This window comes from Malurus melanocephalus, unplaced genomic scaffold (assembly GCF_030028575.1).
Source record: "Malurus melanocephalus ecotype Western Australia unplaced genomic scaffold, MMel_1.1 scaffold_432, whole genome shotgun sequence".
NCBI lineage: Eukaryota > Metazoa > Chordata > Aves > Passeriformes > Maluridae > Malurus > Malurus melanocephalus.
In genome coordinates, this window is record NW_026623664.1 from 1,311 (window position 1) to 16,811 (window position 15,501).

General features: G+C 39.3%; 1 protein-coding gene across 1 annotated transcript; it reads right to left on the bottom strand.

The window, feature by feature from the left end:
- Nucleotides 1-3,055: 3,055 nt before the first annotated feature.
- LOC130581736 (glycerol-3-phosphate dehydrogenase 1-like protein) lies at nucleotides 3,056-14,224 on the bottom strand (the record flags this gene model as incomplete). Its single annotated transcript, XM_057380008.1, has 5 exons — nucleotides 14,082-14,224; nucleotides 9,227-9,404; nucleotides 8,343-8,483; nucleotides 4,388-4,526; nucleotides 3,056-3,191 (listed from the first exon to the last, which is right to left on the bottom strand). Coding segments are annotated over exons 1-5 (647 nt in total), but the record flags the coding sequence as incomplete, so codon positions are not given.
- Nucleotides 14,225-15,501: the final 1,277 nt, after the last annotated feature.

Genomic DNA, 15,501 nt, shown 5'->3' on the forward strand with positions numbered 1-15,501 from the left:
GACACAAGACTGCCCTTTCACTGCACTGATTTCTGCACTTCACTATATCTCCACCAGCCCATTGGCACAAATCTAAATACAGTAAGTGAAGTGGATATTCTATACATATCCTATATAAATAGCAATCAAGCACATGTTCTCTTATGATTACCCAGCTGCACTACCTATTATTWCAGACTGAATTCAAATAGGCTTCAAAAAACAAAGTTCAAACCTATAATTATCATTGTAAGGGAAAGCTGTGCTCAGAGCATTCTTTGTTACCCTTCTGCATTTTTCYCAACCTTTAGGCAACCACCCACATTGAAAATCTTCCCTGTTTAGAAAGGCTTGCAGAAATAAAAAGTGAGGAAGAGTACAGGCTTTTAACATCTAGTCCATTATGCCAGTAATACCAGGAAAGCCTCCTTTTCCTARGCTGGCATTTGCAAAAAAATGCAGAAGCTGTGAGAATATCCTGTTCTCCATAGTGTACTATTTCTCATCCTTTAAATACAAACACAGGAATTGCTTTTACTATTTCCACACCCRAAAAGACCATCTGGAGTGACATGTTTGCCTGTTTACCCCTGTTCTCCTTGCTGTAGTTTGCAGAGCCACTACTGACATTTTGAGTTGGCACTGCTATAGAAAGAGAGCAGGGCCTCTCTTTTTATGCCTGTGTCTCCATGCAACATGACACTATCATCTTCTGAAATTGGAATGTCCTCCTTCCAGAAAGTTAAACAATACAAATTTTTACTATTTTTTTATGAAGTAACTTTCCAAGTTTAACAAACTGTCAGCTGACTGAAGCTACACATTAGATTTTACCCTAAAAACAATCATATGAAAAGATGTCTACTTTTCATATTTTTATTAMAGAAAATATCAAATTAACAACAAAAAAGCAAAGTTCTTTTTAATACCTTACCAAACATTTCTCCTAATAGAAAGTAAGTACAGCTTCTAAGAAAAAGCACTACTCACATCTGAGTTTTGCAATTTTCTTTGTCCTATGGCAATAAATCCTTACTCATATGCTTAATTTTAGCTTCTTTATTTTCTTTCAGAGCCAGACATGTCCCCAACGCATTAATAAAATCTTCCAACCTTTGAATTTGACACAGCTTAGGACATTATTTACATGCTGCCAGCACAAAATTTAGGATTAACTAGAAAGGATTTAAAATTAAAAATTACTTTGAAAAATACAATTTCATTAATATTTTCTTTTAGCTTTAGGCAGAGTTCTATGTTTAAAGACATCACCTATACTAGAAGGACAGAACTATGCCACTTTATAACAGTTTTTCTCTTTTAATTATGCAAGGTATCCACAGTATTTTTAAACAAGCTGATCTATCCTTAATTCACTTTTTRTTTAGGCCTTATACTACACATTTTTTTTGAAATCTCAACTCAATTAACAAAATAAACTGCAATGAAAACCAAATGACCAGAGTACACAGAATATAAACAGCTTTTTAGAAATACAACTAGACAGCTCAGTCTGCAGGATGCATAATGAGTAATGAAGCAGAAGACAGCAATAAAGCAAGGCTACAAAAAAAAAATAGAGAAGATTCAACTTAGTATCTTTCCAGGTCAAGAATAACAAACTATTTAAATTCTACTGCACTGCCAAAGAAATATTGGTATCTTGCCTGATACAGACCTTTACAGTGGAGTTTTAAGTGTTGCAGACTATCTGCCCAGTTTGATGGGCATGCTCATCTCTAATGCCCTTTCAGGAGATTTGACTGAATAAAAACTTCCTGGGATAGAACTCCTCTATCAAATAAGAATTTAAGCTACTCAGAAAACATCCTGCTGAGCAGATGTCAAAAAAAAATCCCTCAAAACAAACAAAAGCCAAAACAAAACAAACCAACCAAAAAAACCCCAAACAAAACCCCAAAAATTTGTAAATTTTTTTCACTAATTTCATTAATCTATACACAGGGATTTCTTTTCTGGTAACCTCCCACATTACCACAGCATTTTGAAGCAATGGCTGTAAAGCCCAATTACAAGCTCCTCAATCTCAAGAAATTGCTATATATATACAACAACTCCAATGTATGTTGCATCAAAACATCTAATCCCATCAGTGCACAGAGCCATAACCTCCTCTTTCTCAGGTCTTCCAGCAAGACAGCTCTCAAGACAAAATTAAGGAAATTAATATGCCAAAAAATAGGCTATTATAGCTATCAATTTCCTTCCACTAAGCAGGAATCAGACATTTTTGCTTGGTGTGGTAGCTTTGCAAGCCAACTAATTCCGTTTACATAAAATTTCAACAGGAAAACCAAAGAATGACAAAATAATAATTTAAAACACAAAAAAATAAAAAAGTGAGCCAAATTAACGACCAAACCACAACACCCACCAAAAATGTTTCAGGATAGGTATCAGATAACGTGAACTACGCTATTGTTTGCTAGGGCGCAAAACAACTAATGCCCTTCCTTCACAAATGGACTGTTAACTAACCTGAAAAAATAGCCATTGAACAATGTATAAGCTAGCCTTGGCTTCCTGACAGAATCAATTTTGTTATGAAAAAAATTTTTGGTGAGTAACTGTCCAAAATAACTTTTTTCCTATTCAGGTCATTTCTGTATGTGGTTATCCACACAAAYCTTATGTAGTACACGTCCACAAAATACAAAACATGAGTGCTCACATGGCTTCAGTTAATGAAGAGAGGGATAGTTTTGTCAACAGACACAAAGCATTAATGCCAACTTCCTTCTCCCTTTCTGCTGCAAAAATAAAAAGGGAACTAAAACAGATTTAGAAATATATTGGTCAGTTGGATTAAATCAATGTTTGCTTCACGACTGTGCATAAGTTAAATGGAAGATGTAKAAAGAGAATCTGGGAGATGGTGAGAAAGATCTAAAAGCCAGCTCTCAGAAAATGCTGCTCCCTCATTTCCCAGTTGGTTCTTCTGGAAAKGTTAGGTGGCAGTTTTATATATTATATAAAGCACAATAAACTTTTTTTTTTTTTTAATGGAAATACCCTCTTTTTTTTTCCTACAAGTATCACTATTTCATCTGCGTACCATCTGCAGCCTGTTAATCTCACCTTAAGAGCACCACACAGCTCAACGGTATCTGCATCATCTACTACAGTTATTCGGAAGTTTGGAGTCTGCAGGAGTTCTTTGAAGAGAAGGCCATTTTCCAAGATTTTAGAGCCTGTTGAGAGAGAGAAAGGAAAGTAAAAAAAAAAAAAGAATAATTTATTTGTATGTTATTTAGCCTTTCCAGTGCAAGCCAAACACCTAAGAGCAGAGATAAGGTTGTTCTATCTCAGTCGTAAACACCCCTGTTATAAGGGACCAATCACATGTTGACATTGCACTTAAAAGATCTACACTGAGATACATGGGACTTTTTCATAATTTATTGTGTGCTCAGCAATAGGTTTTAAATAACAATTCCATTCTATATATACTATATACACTATTCCATTCTCTATACACTCTCCATTTTTTGATCATTCCCTTAAAAAAGAAAGCTAATATTAAAACAGAGATGAATTAAGAACATTGCAGGAGCAATTATTCCAAAGTCTGCATTTCAGAAAAATACCTACTGATAAAGGCATGTCAAAGCTGTTTCATTAATTGAGCATGCTGCACYGACAATTGTTTCTAAACACTAAGATGCAGTTCAACCATTCAAAATTGAGTTCAATGCAAAAGCTGTAAATGAGATGTTATGAAGCTAGCAGTGCATAAAACTGTAAATATGAACACTGAAAAAAAGCATAACATGAACTGTGTGCTATAATGTATGAGTACCTGYATGTCTATATACATACACATGCCTTTCTAGAAACTGTAAAATCCAAGACGAGGCACATCTTCATGTGCAAAGGTGTGCAGACATCAGCACAGAGCTAAAACAATTTCTAGCTTTTGGGGGAACAAAGTATTTTGAGAAATTAAAACAAGATATTGATATCTTAAAAAAGCAAATAAAAAAGTCAAACCGAAACAAACGGGCATGAAGGTACCATCTGTGACCACAGCACCTGAGCTGGAGTACAAAGTTTATAATCATTTATCCATATGAAGCCATTCAGACCCCAAAAAAATCTTTAACACATCAATAAAATGAAGCAGTTTGTTATGTGAAGGGTGATAAAATGCTTGTATCTCACATGCTAAGGTTATAACCCTAATAAGAATAGGTAAAATTTGTACTCTTCTCACTCCCTCTACTCCCAGTATTGTCTTAGTTCTTTGGGAAGTGTAAACATTCTAGGAAATTCAACCAACAGCTTCTGATAACAGTCAGCTAATGTTGAAAACAGTGACATTTGAGCTATTTGTGCACCTGTAAGGACAGGAGCATGTTYTAAATATTCTTACAACTTGGAACAGTACCTATTGTGCTTTCACAGAATTTCTCTGCTGCCACCTCATTGGCAATGTTAGCTCCCATCAGCACACTGATGTCTATTCCCATCTTCTCTCGAATAATGTCAGAGATCAGTTTGAGTCCCTCCGGGCCTTCATCTATTCCCTGCAGCCAACATTAAATGGAATTACTAAAAAGTCATTCATTAGGCACAGTAGAGATGCAAGCAGAACACAATTAGTCTTGTCCACGGGTGAGAAGTGAAACAAGGCCTATGCAGACAGAGACTTAAGATGACAGATGTATTACCATGGACACTTCTGCTATTTTGACCTCTACAAGATGTCTCAAAATCATAGGAGGTAGCACCTTAAGATTTAGGACTAAACTCTAAATGATGAAAACAGGTTTTATTCCATCCTCAAGGACCTGATTCTAAGAAGTGCTGAACATTCTGCTTTTTTAGTTCAGAAATCAGCTGCTTATTATAAGTGTATCCTTGATCAATGAAGCATAATCAATCCATCAGTTATGAACTAGGCCTGAACTTGGATTCGAAATTGCAGTAAAACTCACAAAATGGCATTTGAATAATTTGTTTCATTGAGAAGTATCTGAACTGAAATATCAGGGCAGCTTCCCTTACGTATAACACCAACAACAGTTTACTAGTAGAAATACAAATGGAACAATCATTCAAAGGTATTAAGAAAGCTGAACAACTGAGRATAATTTAATTTCTAAGGGTGTTTTAAATCTATATTTATAATGCACTCTTTACAAAAAAGTATGAAAAAAGGGGAAAAAATATGGCTTTAGAAAGAATCACCCCACATATTAATGCTGCAGAGAAGAAGAGTCTGGTACCCTGAATTACCTGAACCAAGAACTCCAAATGAGACCACTTTCTTCACTTAAAAGTAATTTCTCTTAGCCTGCTAAATGCAGAATCCTTTTGAGCTCTAATTACAGGGGTATGGCAGACCAGCGGCTGAAATAGTCATCTTTCCCACAGTAAACTACCTTTTATATAGTACTCTTTTAAATACTGAGGATTTGATACTTTTTGGGTTTGGTAATTTTGAGTTATRACTTGTAGGCAAAAAGTGTGATCCTCTATACTTCCAGACACACACATACACACACACTTGTGTGCTGCCAATGACATTTCAGGCAGGCAGTAATTTGTACTTGTGCAGGTTAAAGGTGCTGCTCCTTAAATAACATAGTGCAATCAAGTGGCATGCAGGAATGCCTGCATAAAACCTGCCAATTAAACCAGGGCTTGCATTTCTGCATCATTTTTCAATCTGTATCGCTCAATGCACAGCTCTGCTTTCTCATCTTTGATGAGCCATACAGAAACAACCTGAAAGCAAGCATGTAACTCATTTTGTATTTTTCCTTCATAGTGCCAAATATATCACCACAAAATAACTGTAAGGCCTCTCTTCCTAAGCAGGCAAATAATAAACAGAAAAGCATRCACTCATTGGGAACAACTCCACAAATGTAAATACCTACACAACAATTACTCATGCAAGTGAAAGGAGACCAGAAAGGCATAGATGCCAAATTTTGCTCCAATGTGAAACAGATGCAACTCCGGACAAAGTCAAGGAGAGCTGTACCTGTTTCTTCTACAGTTAAATCCAATACTGAAGGACAGATGACAGAATAAAAACCAAACATCCCTTCCTCCCTGCAAAACCAAGGCTGCAGCATGGGCATTTTCACTGGGTAGCAATGGTCTGCAGGCAATGCAAGTCTCATTCTGTGACCTTATTGCTTGCATCCTAACATGCCTGTCAGAGCAATCCCTGGGGCCTATAATAGGGAAATGAAAAYGAGACTGATGTCGAGGCTGCCTGAAGAGTATTTTGAATGACTTTCAGCCACTCTGCTTCCTGTGTTCACTGTTGTACTGCACTCTGAGTTTTATAAGGTTCCTCCCCCCACACTCACACAGTCACTTCTCAGGTTTTCATAGACACAGAGCTAATGTAAAGCAACAGATGCAAATGTTTCAATGGAAATGAATATTAACCAGCAGACAAATGTCTTTATTTCCCAAAGACTCAACTTTATTACCAGACCTATTAGGCTCTGCTTGAAGATTAGACTGTCAGAATACTTATTTTCAGTATCACATTTGAACTGGGGAAAGGGAGTTGATCTTTGTATTTTGTTGTCTTGATTATTCCTGTATTCTAATTAAAAAAAAAAAAAAAAAAACCAAGAAAAAAAAGACTAAAAGATGACATACTGCTAACTTGACAAGCAATTTAGACAGTACAGAAACAAGGTATCCCACAAATGGTATTTTTCAAAGTAGAACTGCCCTTTAACTACCAAAGTTAACACAAGCCACTTTAAYAGCATTAGCATTGAGAATGAGACCCAAAAACTCTGACATTGATGAAAACAGCACACCTAAAGAATATGCAAAAGCAGAGGAAAGAATGCATTCYTGCCTCTACTACTTAGTTTCATAGCTGCTTTAAATCTCTACCCTTTCTTCTTGAATGGTACTTCTAATGATGCACAGTTGTGCCTTTTCATAAAAACTGACACATGCTTTGCATTCTCCCACAAATTATTATGAGGCCCCACAGCATTTCTTTGGAAAGACTGCCTWTGGATGCAATGTTACAATGTGACAGTGGGAAGCTGCCTAGTAACCAACCCTGCACAGTATGGCAAGAGTCAGAATTTCACTTCCACTACACTAAGCATGGGCTTTGTTTTGTTAGGGTTTTTTGTTTGTTTGGAGTTTGTTTTTTTTTTTTAAGATAAGTATTTATTCCTCCTTCGTCTCCCCCTCCTTTTTTTTTTTGTCAAACTTAGTCATTAATCAACACTCCATTAGAGCACTGGTAATTAGTACCCTGAACAGTAATTCCAAGAGAATACAGCCCACGACCCTGACTTCACATGCTGACATAAATCCTCATTTAGCCCACTGTTTTCATTACTTATTCCTATCACTAAGAGAATATAAATCACACTTAGCAAAATAAAGGAGAATAAAGTTTATCTTGAGTACTTTTAACAGTGCTTTATTTTAYCCTTCTAGGATATGAAGAGTTTTTCTACAAATTGCAGCAAGACCACTTCTTCATACATCTCAGCAACTCACCAAGTCAGCACTGACAAAACAATAGATTTGATGGACTTTGTTAGCCAAACTAAAAACAAGCTTGCAGAAAGTAGTGACAGGGTTTTTTTTTTCTTTTTTGAGGACAGATCCATAAATGTATCATTTCTCAGAAATGACAGGAAACAAGGGAATGTGTGCTGAGAAAATGGCTATTCTCAACAAAGCAACAACAAGCCAGAATGGGAATAGCTTATTATTCGCAGCTAAACATACAGAGGAAAAAAGCCCACCCACTCAAAAACTATCCCAAAAGTAAGCTAATCTATGTTTTTAAATTCTCCTGCCAACAAAACTACAAACATTCCAGTGAAAAGCCTCTTGCACCTCTGCCTTCTTCTTCTTCCTATGCTCAAACTGTCTTTGAGTGATGCTGAACAGACTCTCTTGTTGCAACATAATATCTGACATGAACAAGAGCGCTATCCTCTTAGTCACATGAAATTCTCTTAGCAGTTCTTGAAATGATCAACTCAGCATGTGGGATGTGCATTAACAATCAAAGCATTATGCTTGTGCTCTGTTCTTCATCTAATGATGCTTTTAGAAACAACAAATAAAAGACTGGAAAGCTTAGTGGGGCAAAACATATTACTTCACTCTTTCTAAAAGTCTTGTGAAGAGCCTCATTTTCCTCTTCCTTCAAGGGCTGYGTAACAATCCACTTATGACTGAGACAAATTCTAATCTTTCACCTAGAAAGGTTTAATGTCCCAATCAAGTGAATAATGCACTGAGACCTTTCAYATCAAACTATCAAGTCACCTTGTCTTAGAAGATTCCATGACTCATTCTCAGTTATTAACACACAGTATTTATTATACCTTTATGAGAGTTATGCCGAGAGCTTTCTTGGGCACTCGTCCTGTGAGTTCATCGCAGACTTTATGAATGAACTGATGAGGAATGACAAAAACCAGYAGGTCTGCATCCTGTACTGCTTCCTTAAGGTTTGGGACAGCAACCTGTGTAGTTATGGGAGAGAAAGGCTGCATAACTTTTCAAAATTAACACTACACATGAGTGTTATCCGATAAAGTAAAAGCAGAATCACAGAATCAATTAGGTTGGAAAAGACCACTGAGATAACTGAGTCCAACCTTGGAATGAACACCACCAATGTCCACGAGACCACGGCACTGAGCGCCACCTCCAGTCTTTCCATAAACAGCTGCAAGGACAGTGATTCCACCACTTCCTTGGGCACCMCATTCTAATATTTAGTCACTCTTTCTGTGAAAAAATTCTTCCTAAYGCCCAACTTGAACCTCCCTAGTTTGATCTTGAACCTGAACCCCAGTAGTTTGGTCTTATGCTGAATGCTACAAACTACAACATTTCATGAAAATAAACAACAGCATAAACTTCTCAGACCAACAGAACAGCTCTATTCCAAAGTTAAGGCAAATTTTTTTTTAATGGGTTTAGTCAAAGCTGTTAATTTTGCTCATTTTCACATTTGCTTTCTTATATGGAAGTAGAAGTAGCATAAAGACAATAATAAGACAAAAAAAAGTGCATTGGACTTAATTAACTGCGTAATTACATAATTATATTTCTTCTAATCTCTGATGACATCAGTAAAATAGCATACAGTCTGAAATATTATAAATCCTAAATGTGTTAAAAAAACAGATTTCTAACTCCATTCACAGCACAAACAATATTCCCTCTGCTCCATAACTATAATTTAGCTTCTGAGCCTTACCACATTTTCTGGCAGCTTGTATCCAGGGAGATACTTTACATTTTCATGGTCTTTATTTATGATATCTGTCAGTTTTCTCCCATTAATATTCTCCTCGAAGACCCACATCTTCACTGTGGAAGCAAACTTCTGCAAGTTTTTTACATTATTACCTATTATTCTGGCAACCGCAGAACCCCTGCATGAAAGAAAACAAAAATAATATTAAAAAATTGTATTTTTGCTGTAGAAAAACAGAGATTGTCTTCAAAACAATCACAAATTCACAGGTTATTTGACAAGTTACCATACAGTATTTTTGATTTAGTAAAATAATTGGATAAAAACACTAGTCATTCAGACCTGCTGCTTTCTCTCAACTATAGCTAGAGTAGGTTGGACTGAAGCATTTACTGAAAACATCCTTATTTATTTTGTCTTCTTATTGGCCATCCACTGAGAATTTAGGTTACTGTATTTCCCTGAATCAAATTGATTGTATCGTCAAAGCAGAGGTAAAAGTGACATACTAAATATTGTTAAGTGGGTCATTTTCACCTTTAAGAGATGAGAAGCTTCTTTGCTGAGATGGCTGACTCATCAATTGTTGTACAATACTGATAGGCATTGAAAGCCAAGAATTTTTTATATGTTGCAGAAGTCATAAKCTTTATGGTTGTGCAGCCAACCTCAGCGAAATTAACAACTGCAACAGCATCCTCTGAATTTGGAGGCAGACAAGTCCATTACGGTTACCCTAATATTCTCCCCAAGAAMAGCACACAGTGAGATCTATATTATGGTGATCAATTTTACTTCTCAAATCTCCAAGCAATAATGAAATTAATTACAAGAGGAGGAACAAACAGAATCTTCCCTTTCATCATGCCATTAAACCTATTTACCTGGTATAGCAGGTAGCTTCATAATTACTGATAACCTACTAAAGAGACACAAAAAAAAATTTTAAGGCATGAGATAAAAATAAGTCATTGATCTGAGCTGTATGTGTCTGCGCGTGTGTAAACTGCACACTTTATTAGGAGGYAAAATCACTGACTTTTCTAATCCAGTTATACTCACACAATCCCCTAAATTTATATTWGACATTGCTTGTAATAAACCCATAGCTGGCAACTAAACAAAATGGACTSATTCAGCTTCAAGAGCTTTTGATATGGCACAACTCATTGTGCTGTATTAAAGATGTGCACATGGCTAAGGTCACTTTCTAAGTAGTGGCAGAAAAAAATTTAGTATCCTAAGTAGATCTTTTATAGGTAAACCATAAACTGCATGTYTTAAAAGACTGGAATTTACTTATCTAATAGCACTTCACACACAAAAAATGCTCCTGGGTTCAAGAGGTGATGCAGGAGACAATTTTAAGCCATCTCTTATCAAGCTCATACAGCACAGTTTCTGCTGCACCGGTATACAGCTCACCAGCTCAGCCTCCGAATGTCAAATCTGTACAAAAAGCAGGCCCCACATTCAACACAACACAGGTATGTGTTCCTCAGACATGGCTTTGGGTCATCTGAACAAAGCAAATTTACTACTACAGATTTACATACAAAGTCAGGATCCTGGCAAAACCACTGCCTTCTGTTTTCAACTTCACTACACATTCTCTGTGCTTGCTGGTGACAATGCAAGACAGAAATAACTGATTCAGCAACTCTCCGACTGGGATTTTTAGTCTGCCAGCAGAAGTCTGGCAGTGTGTACTACTTAAGTGAGACATTAATTCCATCACTATTTAATACTTAAATGCCTGAATTGTCTTTTTTTTTTAATTCCATCCTTTGAATGCAGTATTAAAAAAGGTGAAGATCTGACTAATCTTAGTTTCTGAATTCAAGAAGCTTCTCCTGATTGGCTTCTCCAGTTCCTCATTTTCTGTGATGTTGCAACCACTCTTTTAGGACCATTTCACAATTGATCTGCTTTCCCCCTCATCACTTTTTAACAAAAGCACAAAGGCAAAAAACTCCTTAACTTGCCCTGATAAGAGCAGCAGTGGAGGTTACAATATGCAAGTGCAAATKATATGGTTATCGAACTCTACCACTGTCCCTGTAAAATCACCTCAGYTAAGCCACAGTTCCTCCCAGTTTCCCACAGCAAGCTCCTAGCTGCACGAACCTCTCTGTCTAGTAACTTCCCATTTCTTCCCAAATTTTACAGTTTCTGTTCAAGTTTGGCAATCAGGTTAATTAACAACCRGTTTCAAGAAAACAGAAAGGGGCAAATTCTGGATGTGCACACCTCATTAACCTGCCCTGCAAGTGTTATCAGAAGAACAGGCTGCAGAACATGACCAAGGCAGTGCTTGCAGTGCTTTAAATGTCTCTGGGCCCTGTCCTGGAATCCCCCGGCTCCAAGGCATATTMCCAAGGTGTACCCTCTCCACATTCAAGACAGCTTACTTTAGCCCCTATCTCAAAAGATCCTAACACAATCACTTAKCCACTGGCTGAGCAACCCTAAAAGGGCAAGGCCAGCAAACACCACAGCTCCTACCCTTCCGTGCTGAGTCATCTGTCTTGTCCCATGATCTTCCATCAGGCGTCAAGTGACCCCTGCCAAGTCAACTGCATTGTTAAGGTGACCTTCCTATAGCAAACCAACCAAACAAGTCTGACTGGAAGTAGTTAATCAACAAAGGGGACTGGCTTAACCCTTCTAAAGTTACTGTCCTGCCAAGCTCCTTTAGGTTTTTTCCATCCSAGATACAGGTGTAAGAGAATATATAGCTATGAGAAGGCAAAGACCTGTCTGACAGAATCATCTCACACAGAACCCCAAAACCCACTGTCCATGAACTGCTCAGCATGCCAAACGCCACTCCGATCAACTGCTTACATGCTTACAATTTAGGCACCATCAATCATACATTCCTATAACTCAGGCTTCAAAAATATATAATCCTCATATATCAATGAGGAGATGTTTATAAATGCTTCAATTTCTAGTTACCTGCTTTAATGCATTAAATACTAATACTTTAATTAAATAATTTAGGACCATAGGCCCCAGTTCAAAAAGGCACTTACAAGGTACAGAAATTCAGTCCAATTTATTTCAATGGTTACACATAGTACTGAATCACAGTGCTCTTTGCAGTCAGGGTTTGGTGTCTGTCATCCCTTGGACTTTGAGGAAGAAACCACCTACCTCTCCAAGAATTACTGTTTTCAATTTTTGATTACTTTGGTTTCTGCTTTCCTGACACGAAAAACCCTGTCAATACATATGAAAGAAGCTATAAGTTATTTAAATACATTTATTCCCAAAAGAAAGAGAGAATGCTATTACCAGGCATCAGCTTTTCTTCTTTSTCTCAGCATAGAGAGAGCATATGGGCATTTTGCCACCAACTCATCCTATTAGGCAGGAGCTATTCTTATTTATTAAACTGATTCAGTGAGGTGAAAACAAAATACATTTGTATGTGGTTATTGCTAGTAAGCAGTATCTACAAATCCTTTTGCTTCTGTAAGAGTTTCACAGTGAATCAAACATAAATGCAGTCAAACTTCCTAAAACTTTTTCTGATTTCAAGTATGGAACAACGGCCACACACTCCTAAAAGATGAGGTCTCACTGSATAATTTCCTTCTGACATATAGTGCAATGCACAGTATCTCTCTGTTGGTCTTACAAGCTAGTGCAAGGAAAGCAGGAGATGCTGCACTGAAATGATGGTCATTCCATCAACAAGACGTCACAAAGAAAAATAAAACTTGGCAGCTGCTGATATTTTTAACAGCAGCAAAAGCCAACTGCATGGAGTGGGCAGGGGGTGAGCAACAAGTCCAAGAACATYCTGACAAAAGACWGGCAAATTTAATAAAACACAGTAMCTTGCTCTACACCGAACTYCTGAGTTTAACATCTTAAAACCCAMTGTTATCAGAAYAATGTGTGCTTAGCATTAGYAACTGGAAGTGACAGACTCTGAAGATATATTTCTATAACACRTTGTACTTAATTTACTCACTGTAAAGAGGGACCTGGTGTAAGAAYGGTGATCAGGAATGGTAGGGAAATRGGTAAAGCCAAAGAAAAAGGTAAAGAAGACAAAGGGTTATTAACATGATGCTCCTCTTGAAGAATGACCTGAAGTAAGTTTGYTGATTTCAGTGGTTCCAGAAGCAAGTTTATTTAAATCTAATTATAAACAAGAGATAGAGGCAGCAACAAAACCTTATCTTAAGCTCTCAATGTGTCTCAACATTATCTGTTGGCGAAAAAAAAAAAAAGAGAAGGTATTTCAAATAAACTAGCATCTCGCAATTCTTCTTTGAACTGTCTTGGAAAATAGGCACACAGTTACACAGAAAACCCCAAACAACACTTGTGTAGACAAGTGAGGTTGTTAGTGAAGCTCTACACGCAGGGCGTAGTTAGAAAAAKAATTTTAAAAATGTACAGCATCTTTAATGTCTACGTCATCTGACACAGGACAAAGCACACAACAAATACCAGGTTAAAAATATCCTAAACCAACAACTTCGCAGAACACGCGGGTGTTTAGAACTGGGTGCTCCACTCTGCCGCTTCTTCCACTGAGCACGCCAGGGCAGCACCGCCGCTCCGAGGGAGCCGGGGACAGGACGAGCCCCCCGGCACGGCAGGACGAGCCCTCCCGCACGGAACAACCGCGCCCCAGAGCCCGCCACAGCCCGGCGACACCGTGCTGGCGGTTCCAGCCCGCCCCGGGTGGCCTCACGGCCGCCACCCCGCAGAGGAGCGCGGCCACGGCGCCGGGCGGGAAGGGACAGCAAGGCCCGGGCGGGCACAGCCCCCGGGAAGGCCGGGCCGCCGCGGCCGCCGAGGTGCCCGCCCTGCCTGGGGCCGCCGCACTCACCAGTTGCCCGAGCCCACGATGCAGACCTTGAGGGGCGCAGAGGAGAGCGCCATGGCAGCACCGCCCGCGCCCCGCCAGCGGCCAAGAGCTCGGCGAGGCCGCCGCCCCCTGCTCCCGCCTCCGCCGTCAGGGCAKCATCGCCCGCTTCTCCTCCGCCCTGCTGGGTGACGGGAACTGTAGTTCCTTCCCCGCCCGCCGGATCTGCCGAGGGCGGGAGGATTGCCGGCGAGGATTAGCCTAAATGGAGCCCTCGGGGGAAACAGGCAATCCCGCAGGCACTGGGCCGTAACACAGAATTACAGAACCATTTCGGTTCGAAAAGACTCTTGGGATCATCGAATCCAACCTGCGACCGAACACCACCATGTCTGCAAGACCATGGCACTGACATGCCACAGGGCACTGACATGCCACATCCAGTCGTTCCTTAAACACCTGCGGGGACGGTGACTCCACCGCCCCCCCGGGCAACCCATTCCAATGTCTAATCACCTTTTCTGTGAAGAAATTCTTCCTAATGTCCAACCTGAACCTCACCTGGAGCAGCTTAATACTGTCCTCTTGTTCCTTCACTTGTTACTTGGGAGAAGTGGCTGATKCCCACCTGGCTGGACTCTCCTTTCAGGCAGTTCTAGAGAGCAATAAAGTCTCCCCTGAGCCTCTTCTTCTCCAGCCTGAACAAGCCCAGCTCCCTCAGCCACTCCTCATAGGACTTGTGCTCCAGGCTCTTCACCAGCTCTGTTCCCCTTCTCTGGACTCCCTCCAGCACCTCAATGTCCTTCCTGAACTTAGGAGCCCAGATCTGGACACAGCATTCAAGTTGTGGCCTCACCAGTGATAACTGTGAGGAAAGAATCCTCATTGTCTCCATTTTCTGCGGAACTAAAACCATATGTTTCAGTCATCCATATAATAAAAAAAAAACTTCTGCTCTCTCCTAGGGCTCTGTAGCTTTCGAGTAAGTCTGTGAAAGCACCCAGGTGTGGAGGAACTGATGTATCAGGTAATAAAGCAAGTTAGACCTGGAGGGATCTTAACAACAGAAATACGAGTATTTTCAAATACCTCTTTCCCCTCAGCCTTCAGCCAAAATCATGTTGTTCTCCACCGCCCATGCTTCTCCAGGGGAAAGAAAAAGTGGATGAGTTTTTGGTCTGATAGATGTGTTTGAATCATCTGTGATAAACTTTTCCATCACATGTGTATTTCTACTGACACTTTTAGCTGTATTTAATAATAAATTATTAAGGAGAGACTGGGAAGAGATCTCATCGTGGTCTGCAGCTTCCTCGGGAGGGGAAGTGGAGAGGCARGAATTGATCTCTGATGACCAGTGATAGGACCCAAGGGAACAGCAGGAAGCTGTTGTGGGGAGTTACATGGGAGATTAGGAAGAGGGTTTTCACCCGGTGTGGTTGGG